Source organism: Papaver somniferum, unplaced genomic scaffold, assembly GCF_003573695.1.
Source record: "Papaver somniferum cultivar HN1 unplaced genomic scaffold, ASM357369v1 unplaced-scaffold_154, whole genome shotgun sequence".
Taxonomy (NCBI): Eukaryota; Viridiplantae; Streptophyta; class Magnoliopsida; order Ranunculales; family Papaveraceae; genus Papaver; species Papaver somniferum.
This window is the reverse complement of record NW_020624820.1, coordinates 3,718,618-3,729,812: the sequence shown is the minus strand read 5'-3', so window position 1 is coordinate 3,729,812 and position 11,195 is coordinate 3,718,618. Positions and strand designations below refer to the sequence as shown.

Sequence of the window (11,195 nt, the reverse complement as noted above, 5' to 3'; positions counted from 1 at the left end):
AATATGCACGACTTAAAAGATACGTTAGGGAATGAAACAGTTCAATTCAAATATCACTAACCTCAAGTTGAAGGATGATTGTTGTCGTTGTAGCTCCTCGCTTCTTCATATCTTCAAGACTTCGCAACACTTGTAATGTCTCATATCCTAATGCTTTCAAGCTAACCTATACGAACTTTATCTCTAGTATATAATTGAGCGACTCTTAACATAAGTTTTGATTCACTAAAATATGACAACCAAACTTGGCATACCAACGCTTGGTGGGTTCAACCGAGCAATGCTCTAATAGTTTGGTTGAAAATATTGTTAAAGATAACTTGTGGATTTATATGCTTCAATTTATGTTATATAAAGTCTCAAATATGTTTTGTGCAAAAGTAAATTAACAACAACAAAAAAAAAAAAAGCATAAGTCTCTTTCCGACCCGTAACGCTCCGAGTTCGGATCTCCACACAGGTTTGACCTTGGTCCAGAACTCGGGGTGTTACAAGTTGGTATCAGAGCTCTAAGATTTAGATCTTGAATGGGACCGGAAAATAAATTATTCGATATGTTGATGTGATACTAAGCATGCTTGTTTGATTTGATTGGTGTATTTCTTGCGTCATTGTATTAGTTGTATTCTAATTTTTGTGTAATTCATGCGACTATTAGTTGTGTGCTAGATTGAAAATGTTTTTAGAATTTCGAGACTATAGGTATGTTCTAAATTTCGGGACGAAATTTCTTTTAAGGGTGATAGAATGTAATACCCTGTATTTTTAGTTGCGCTTTCGGGTCGGGTTGTACCAAATTAGTTAACCATGTGGTTTAAATTGTTGTTTCCTATGCCTTAGTCTAGGTGTGTGGATTGAACTCGAAAGACTACAAGTTAGGGTGAAAGTAGAATAATCAAGGGTACATTAATTATATATCCATAGTTTTGACACCTAACAAATATACCCTTATACAACAATAAATATACCCCTATAATTTAAAAACCTTATCCATTTAAATGTGGATTACATTAATACTCTTATTATATAATATATATTTTTATTTCAAAATATAACAAACTTTTTTCTCCACCATTTCACCGCTGCCGCCACCACCACCACCACCACTAATATTCCACCACCGCTGCCGCCACCACCACCACCTACCAACACCACCACCACTAATATTTATTCCATCACCACTACCTCCGCCGCCCCCACCACCGCCACTGTCGCCACCGACAGTTTACGACCTCCACCAATGGAGTTAACCGGCGCCACCACCACCACCACCGCAGCCAGTGGTATCCATAATCAAACCTGACACTATGATATGGCGTCAATAATCAAAGATGACACCATGATATGATGTCAACAACCGAAGTTGATTCGAAAAAAAAAAAGGTATATATATACGGAGTCAACAGCTGAAGTAGACATCATAATATGATGTCAACAACAAAAGCTAATCTCAAAAATTAAAATAAGGAAAAAAAATGTGTCAACATCTAAAGTTGACATCATAATACGGTGTCAACAAACAAAGTTGACACCAAAACAAAAATCAGAAAATAATAATAATAAAAAATTGTGTCGACAACGGAAGTTGATCCCAAAACAACAAACAGAAGATACGAAAAAATTAAATGGTATCAACAACCGAAGTTGATCCCAAAATCGGGTGTCAACAACCGAAGTTGATCCCAAAAACTGATCTAATAAAATTAGTGAACCTGGCATGAATCAAACACGCATCATCTGACATGGAATCAGTTGTGCTACCATTGCACCATAGATTCATCTCCCACGACTCACCACCCACCGCCCTCACCACACACCTCCATGCAACCACCTTCTCACCTATACCAACAACAAACCACCTTCTCGCTCCACCACCAATACCAACAACGAACCACAAAAACTCCAATAACACCACACACTACATCAGGTTCACACGTTTATCAGTACACACAGACACAACTAGCTAACTCAACTATATATTTTAAATAGAAAACATAAGGGCAAACAAAGCACAATACAATACAAAACAAACCACAAATCTCTTAAACTGAGAACTCTATATGATCAGATCTTGTCCAACTTAAACAATGGATCAAAACTTTCCAGTACAAAGAACAAGGGTTCTCCTATGAGATAAATCAGTGACGCACTGCAGTCTACAGACTTGTCAGCAAATCCAATAAAAGAAAAATGAACCATTGAAACTTGAAAGATGCAAAAATGTGTGAAATAACAAAATCATACTCCATTGTTCTGTAGATAAAAATTCAATTGTCGTCTAAATTTTCACTACCTTGATTGGGGCCTCCTAAAACAAGAGAAAACATCTACCGGCGATCAGGATGTCGAGGAGAGTAGACGGAGACACAGACAGAGAAATATATATTGTATGTAACAATCTCCAAAAATTGGAACAACACCTTAAATATCAACTGAGAATAGACGTATTAGAGATTATTATAATGCCTTTGAATCAGTTCAAAAGGGGGTTTTGAGTCCCCACCATTGTTTCCATATAAAACCATTTTCCAATCCATGATGTTCTGCCGCCCCTGATTCAAAAAATTAAAAGAAAAAAAGAATATGTGAACACTTACTTGTAAGAAAAAAAATTGAGGAAGAAAATCAAACACACTATATATAAAGAAACACCCTTTGTTTCTCCTCCTCCTAGTTCACCTAGAAAATTAGGCTAAGAACCAGAAATGTGGACACACAAAGGCTGAGAAAGAGACCCACTTTTACAAAGAAATAAATACTTTAGGAGAGGTGATTACAAAAGTAGGGTTGGGTGAGATCTGTGAGAGTAACTCAATGCAATGGACAATGGTGCATATCTTCATTAAGCATTATCCTTTTTCATAGTGCAATATGCAAGCCTGGTATCACTTAGCTAGAGACATGATAACTGTTTGAAATCTAATGTGTTTTCTTAGCAATCCAACACATCATACATATATAATCATGCCATGCATTTTATCATTTTGACAAGTTTAGCATCGGAGCAAAAACACCAACACAAATACTAGTGTCATCTCAATTATCACCCTCACCACTACAGTAAAATCCACCACCATCACCTCCACAGAAACATCATCCACACCACCACAACCACAAACTGGAACCAACAACATTGGTGCAACATCCACCACCACTAATGTAAACACAACTACCACCGCCACCTATGAAACAAAACATGCCACCACCATCACCACAACAATATTCACACTACCAGCCCTATAGTCAACTACCGATTTAAAAGCACCAAATAAATCTTCATCAATCTAAAAGAGTAAACGCAAGCAATTGACAATCATTCCTCATATCAGAAACTCAAGACAGACATAGCACGGTCGAAATTAAATTTGTAACAAGAGAGTTTATGTCAAAGTTCAACATATCAACCAAGTAATGAATTAGAATGACAAATAAGAGATCGAAATTACCTTTCTATTCGTTTTATACGAATTATTCTTTAGTTCCAATTTTTAATGAATTCTTTAGTTTAGAAAAGAAATTTTATAAGTTAGAAAACATAAGGATAGGAGAAGTACAAAGAGATGGAGATAGAGATTTTTAGAGAAGAATGATAAAGAAAAAACCAAAAGGAGTTTGTAGCAATTGAGAGGTAGAATGTTTAATCCCTTTCTCTTTTGGTGTTTGTCCTTGTGTGTTTCCTTGTATGATTTTGTATAGTTAGGCTTCTGAAATTTAACTGCGTAATTTTATGCATCCGATTGATGAAGCTGGTTCTTGGGATATCTAACATGATCAGGTTTTACGGTTAAAATTTGGGAATAATCCACCGTAAATTGACCGTTGAATATTTCTTTTAGTTTCGATAAAGATTTCTGAATTTCTGGCCAGTTTCTCTTTGTTGTGGTTTTGGTGTGTTTAGGAAATCTTAACGATTTTATAATAATTTATAGTATTGACAAAAGTCGTAGATATTTGTGATATCTTTCATTGTGCTTTGGGTTTACTCAATTCCAGGTTAATATGTATTTATCATGAATTTTTTTGTAATGACATGTAATCTGCCAAGTTTTTAAAATGTCATTTTAGTTCAATAAGTCTTGTTTGAACCGTTAGTATTATGTGAAATTTGGATAAGTTGTTGTTTATTGTGTTGTGTAGGTACTTCTAAAATTTTAGGAAGATCGGATGAATTATTCACCTTGACGTGTATAATGTAATATGGCTGGAGTTAACTTGTTTGCATAAATGCTTGAAAGAAACTCATGTTGTGTGTCGTATGTTAAGCCATGGTTGTTTGTATTGTTTGTAAAATAATTTTAAGAATAAAATGAGTTCACGTTTTTCCGTTAGATGGAATATGATTCCATGCTAAAGGTGGGTAATGATCCCCGAGAGTAAAATGGGTAATGATCCCCATGAGAACTTGTGTTTCCCGACCATCGATGGCGGTTGTTCGTGCCGATAAACAATAGGTGGTGTACGAACCAAGGTTTTCGTACTTTGAATGAAATGGGTAATGATCCCCGAGAGCATATATGGGTATGATCCCCATAGGAACTTTTGTTCCTGACCATCGATGGAGGTTGTTCGTGCCGATAAACGATAGGTGGGTGTACGAAACAAGGTTTTCATACCGTGAACTCATGGTTATTTGATGTCATAACAATATTAATGTATGAATCATGTGTTGAAATATAGATTATATGATTTGTTGGAATACATGATTGGTGTTATGAACTCATGTGGAAAATCTAATTCAATGAATGGTTGAACTCAAGTGTGAACTTGTACGGATGATTAGTTGACAATTAAAACGGTATTGTAGACTCATGATTTATATATGACTATGATAATACGTGAATAAATGTGTTTAATCATTGATGAATGATTTGTTGACAAGTATTTGATATTCTAAACTCATGACTTGTTATGAAAATATTAAATTGTGAACTCATAATTGAGTATATAAATTGGATGATTTATTGATATAATATTGTGAAGTCTTATTTGAATTCTCAACTAAAATTACTTGTTAGAAACAATAGTGGTATTTTGAATTCACGGTTGAACAAATGAATTAGATGATTTAGTGAAAATAATACTTGTGGGGTAATTGGTTGAAATATATATTCGTTGAAGTTCCACTATATTTCTTGTTGTATGTTATTTCTTGATAAAATGATTATGTTTGCACATCTTTAGAGAATGTAGTGCATTCTATTGAGCTGTCATCTCACCCCAATTGACATCCTTGCAGATTAATCAGAGTGGCGCAAGAAAAACTAGGAAGTGATTGAATTGTTTTATTGTATTGATTGAAATGTAGTTTGAAATAATATGTTTGGTTGAAAATGTTGTTAAAGATAATTTTTGGATTTATATGCTTCAATTTATGTTATATAAAGTCTCAACTATGTTTTGTGCAAAAGTAAATTAACAAAAAAAAAAAATGCATAAGTCTCTTTCCGACCCGTAACGTGTCATGTACCTGGGCTAGGATATGTGAGGTAGTTTATTGTATCTGGAGGGTAGTTTAGGTACTTGAATATTGAGAGTTGTAACTCAGCTATATTAGCCAGACGAGTTGTATTCGGTCGGGTATCTAATGAATATGTAGAACTTCATCTTCTTCACTAAATCCTTCTGCAACTTCTCCTCTACAATGTCTTCGTATTACTATCCCCCTAATTCGTCTATTTATTACTCTAATCCTCTATATCCTTCTATCTATCCCGATTTATCTCTTCCCTTAGAAATCCCAACTATCACTGATGATCCAATTGTAGTGAAGACCACTACAAGTGGTATCATAGCGGTCGATTCTCCGACCGCTACCATGGCCGCTGCAACATCTAAAGTTTCACGAGTAGAAACATTAATTTCAGTAAAACAAGATTGTCTTCACAAGTTATTGATAGACAAGCACAACAGATCGGAGTTTATTAAAGCTTTTTGTGACGATTTTACTGAATCATTCTGGGATATATGGAATATCAATCATCAGGGCAGACCAACACCAAGTTTCGACGATGTGGCGTAGCTATTGACTCGCAGGTATAAACTGATGTTGAGAAAGTAATCGATGAAAAACTTGAAGGAGTTCATGTTGATTTAAATTCAGCTAGTAATTTCAGTCAACAATCTTCAATTCCACCAGTACCAGATGAAGTTTTAGGTTCCTTTCCAACAATAAACCGTTCTCACAGGTTTGATAAATCGAAGATGATGGAGGATGAAATTGTTTTCAATTCGAAATCAATTTCACTTGATTCAGGTGATTTGAGTTCAGCCGAAGGTAATTTTCAATCCAGTTATAAATCTGATTCCCCTGTAACCGATGAATCTAGTGTTACTAATGAAGTTCAGGAACTCAAGGAGAAATCGAATTTTCTGGATTATCAAGAGGGAAAACCGTTTAATTCTGAACAGAAGTTTTTCAATGTTGATATGGATTATCAAGGTACAAACAGTGGTGTGAGGGACTGCAACATACAAAATCAGGATTCAAATGGTGCATTTAGACAGATTGAAGGGTGGAAGTTCATTACAGATAATTACCTACAACAAATACCATCATACTTCTTCAATTTTATCAGTTTGTACTCCTTTGCTCAATTAACTCAAATTGCTTCTATTGGTAATGTTTCATCTAGTGTTAATTCTACTCGAATGATATTTGATAGAGGAAGAGAGTTCGATGATATTGTTTTAGAGTTAAATTCTTCCAGTAGGTATTGTTTAAAACTGCCAAGTGTGAATTCTGAGTTTTTGTTTGCTGTTTTACCTAATTTTGATTATGGTTGTATATTGTTCGATCGAGGTAAAGTGTGTAAGACCAGTTTGCGCAACTCCTATTTGAAGATGTTAGTTGCAACAAGTTCAGATTCGTTTCAGAGATTACTTAACTACATTGGAAGTAATAATTATCATCTGGTTCTTTTGAATGCAACTAGTTATGCAATTAGTGAAGCTGTAGTACCTGTGAAAACATCTCAAGGAGATAGTGAAGATTGTAACACGTTGATTCCTGGAAGGGTATTTGATCGGGGAAGACGGCTAGAATCGATTGGGAATAGTTCTAAATTCTTCTTAAATACTCTTACTTCTGGTGTGTGTTTTCTTATGGGGTCATCCCGGATGAATGAGTATACTGGGAATTTTGTTTATGAACAGCTTAACAACTCAAAGGTGTTCACTGTCACCAACAACGAATTGTCAAGTGTTAAGTGTGTTGTTGTCTGTAGCCTTGATTGTGCTAGAACATTATTCGATCGTGGAAAGGATATGAAAGCTATTGAGAGGTATTTATATTATATGGAAAGTAGTTTTAAACTCTACCTGGATGTAATTTGGTGTTTGATGATCCTTAATGAGTTGATATTAAGGCATAATTGCTATACAAATTTTGTTCCTGAGCTGAATTCTGGACACATATATCATTTTATAACCTTGCTTATGTATTCGTATATGTGTTTGTGTGTTATAAGTAGTACCAATTGTAATGATTGCGAGTTCTGTGAAACAATATTGCATCCTGGTATTCTTCTTAGGACTGAAATTTTATCTCATGTCACAAGGGAAACCGTATATGTAATTGTGCAGAAATTGTTTGATCAATGGTTGGTTGAAAATATCAGTTACAGCTCATAAGAAAGAGGTTCAAAAAAGTTTATTGCAGAAAATTCGAAATCAATTCGAAACCTACAGGATTGCACAAATATGAATGTTTATTGGTTTTTTCCGGTTGTCACAGGTAGTGGTACAATATCTACAGCTGAAGACAACACTCATGAGCTTATTGATCAAATGTTTTATAAATGTAAAAAGAGTTTCAGTGGTAACAAAGGGTATCTTAAACTGCAGCTGGGATATTGTTTACTTGAAATGTCTGAGGGCGTAATGCGCAGTTTGAATGGTGGAAGGTGCCTCTGTTGTAACCAGGATATTGATGGAAGAGTATTTGATAGAGGCAGGTTGCTGGAGCTGATCATAAGGAGCACTAACTTTTGCGTAGATACTCTTGATCCTTGTATAATTGTTTTCAAGGGGTCAAAATTGATAGTTGAGTACAATGGGAGTGTATTTTTGTGTGTGACGAATGGTGGCAGCTCAGAGACTTGCGAGTTGTTTGATGAAACTTTGCAGCAAGTTCATGATCTCTGTATTATTTTGAGACTACTTACGACAAAGGAAAATAATATATCAAGGAACTACAAATACTCAGTCAAGTGCCTAGTTGTCGTAGCTGGTGTTTTACTGGTGGCGGTGCTTTTTTTCTACTTCAACAGGGGATACACCAAGAACCTACATTCCCCTTACATTACATTTTCGGGTTTTCTGCCGCTAATGAAGGTTGGTTAGCTGAGTTCCGTAGGAAAATTTATCATCCATCTTGGTATTCACAGGTGATTACAGTGTATAAACTAGAAGATGGTGTTCCTTGGATCCATGTATGTCCTGATGTGGTGCTTTTCTTAGTTGCTGACATTTATTTGAGACTCTTAAAGCTCAAGAGGGGTGACAGAAGGGAGGTATTCAACGAAAGACTAGTGAGAATCATGGAAATGCTGGTTGTGTTCAAGAGAGGTAAGAGCATGTCAAGAGAATTGTTGAAAGAAACAATAGCAATTATGAACTATATCGTGTGTGATATTATCATTATGGTCACTACTCGACAAATCTTTCCTTATGATAGACGAGTAATAGCTTTGTGGTTGCGAGACAAGGTTGAAGATGGTCGTAAATGAAGTGAGCTGGTCAGTATATTAAAGACTCAGTTGGAGGTTATTATACTCATCTACTGTTCAGGTGTTGATGGCCATAGCAATGGGAAAATGTTAGCTCGTGCTTCAGTAGTACTTGTCATTACATTCTTGTGAATGAGTTTAACTGGTGCTGACAATGTTTTGGATTTGAACTTGGTGAACCTTGTGACAATTAACTTCCAGCAGCCGAAAGCCTTCTCTGTGGAGGAAGGTAAGAAACTTGAGCTTCATATCAGCAAAGAAAAAGTTATCTTTTCCAGGAAAGAGGAGTTTTCTGTATTAGAAGTGGGGGTCTCTCTGGGTATACAACTCTATATGTATACTAATCAAAAAGAAGAAAACGTGAAGATACCCATTCTTGCCTCAACTGACGTGGATTCTGATGATAGTGGGCTTGGCTTTCTAATGTTCTGGGCCCTACAAGGAAAACTAGTGTTCATTGTTTCATTATCTCCTAATGGGCGTTACTGGGCATGTCATGTACTTGATGTGGTTAAGGCTCAGTTCTCATCCTTGAGGAAAAGGATGATTTGAAGGAGTGGGTATTTTTCATGTACATGGGCTAGGATATGTGAGGTAGTTTATTGTATCTGGAGGGTGGTTTAGGTACTTGATATTGAGAGTTGTAACTCCGCTATATTAGCCAGACGATTTGTATTCGGTCGGGTAGCTAATGAATATGTAGAGCTTCATCTTCTTCACTAAATCCTTCTGCAACTTCTCCTCTACAATGTATTCTTATTACCATCCCCTAATTCGTCTATTTCTTATTCTAATCCTCTATAACCTTATATCTACCCCAATTTATCTAATCCCTTAGAAACCCTAACTATCACTGATGATCCAATTGTAGTGAAGACCATGACATAACGCTTCGAGTTCGGATCTCCACACAGGTTTGAACCTGGTCCGGAACTCGGGGTGTTACATAATTAGTAAATGCACATTAATAATTCTGAAATTTCCATATAATATGAAATTAATAACCTTAATTAAAAGATTGTTAACTTACTTATGTTTCGATCATGGGATTATCTTTCCTTAGCCGTTAAGGAATATCTTTGAACAATTATAAAAATAAACATTCACAGGACGTGTTCAAAGTTTGTCGACATCCTTACTTTACTTTGTAAGTTCTCTTTCACACTTACAACCTTGAAACCGATTTTCCACACTTCCAAACAAGTTTAGAATTGGTTCATCTGACTTTCAAGAACTATGTGATTGATCAAACCAACATTCAATCACAATCATGGGTTTACGGTTCTACCAAAACAAGTTTCAGTTCTACCTCCATTTGAGTACTAAGCATAGTCACACTAACTTCCCAAAAATTCGGTTGACTAGGTACTAGGATCGGTTCCCCACATATATATATGGTATCTAACTTATATGTGTTGCACATGTTCACAGGATCGGTTCCCCTTTCTGCTGTAAACCTTGATGCACCCCATACAAGGATCGGTTCCCCTTCACCTCTTACAAGGATCGGTTCTCTATACCTATTACAAGGATCGGTTCCCTCTCCCATGGAAGACATAATACGATCATACCAAGGTGATTACTTAAGATTGGTTTTACTAATAAAAGTTATACCAATAAAAAAGTCAGGCCTTTGTGAATAGTTCTACCAAGAACATAACAAGTTGTTAGCGGTTCTACTTTATCACACATATTGGTTGTTCATAAGATATGCAATGAATAACAAAACCAATAACACCTGGAAATTTCCTTTTCGGTTCACAAAACAAGTTTATGAACTTACTTCCTTAGAACACATGTAAACATTGTTCCCTAGGATGAAATCCTCACCTTATACCCATACATAACCACAATAGCATTCAAATGATTATGGTGATGTCTTATCTACAAAGTTTAATGGTTAAGCAATAAACTTCGTATTGTATTCCTTAATACTATGTTTATCTAGAGTTCAAATATGCTTCGCAATTATGTTTTCAATATGCATGACTTGAAAGATACGTTAGGGAATGAAACCGTTTAAGTCAAATATCACTAACCTCAAGTGGAAGGATTATTGTTGTCGTTGTAGCTTCTTGTTTCTTCACATCTTTAAGTCTTCGCAATACTTGTAATGTCTCATATCCTAATGCTTTTAAGATAACCTATATGAAGTTTAACTCTAGAACATAATCAAGCAACTCTTAACATAAGTTTTGATTCACTAAAATATGACAACCATACTTGACATACCAACGCTTGGTGGGTTCAAACGAGCAATGCTCTAACAAAGCTGAAGCAGGCGGCTCTTCAAAGCATGAAGGACATTTTCTCCAAGAAGAACGAGCCATTGTTAAGCAATTTTCCTTGAATGTTTTTATTTTCTGAACTTCCTATTCTTATGTTTTTGTTTTTTGAAAGGCCAAAGAAACGCCCAGTTTATGGTTTTTTGGTTGTTGGATTGATAAATGATTGCTTCTTATAAGTGTT

General features: G+C 35.6%; 1 protein-coding gene across 1 annotated transcript; it reads left to right on the top strand.

Annotated features, from left to right (window-relative positions):
* Positions 1–5,597: 5,597 nt before the first annotated feature.
* Positions 5,598–9,431, top strand: LOC113336894. Its single transcript, XM_026582590.1, has 2 exons — positions 5,598–7,280; positions 7,733–9,431. The coding sequence occupies exons 1-2, from the start codon at positions 6,202–6,204 to the stop codon at positions 7,734–7,736; spliced, it is 1,083 nt and encodes a 360-aa protein (XP_026438375.1). The 5' UTR covers positions 5,598–6,201; the 3' UTR covers positions 7,737–9,431.
* The last annotated feature ends 1,764 nt before the right edge of the window (positions 9,432–11,195 follow it).

What these genes read in the sequence shown, in the direction of transcription:
- LOC113336894 (XM_026582590.1), top strand. Translation starts at nt 6,202, where the DNA reads ATGATGGAGGATGAAATTGTTTTCAATTCGAAATCAATTTCACTTGAT.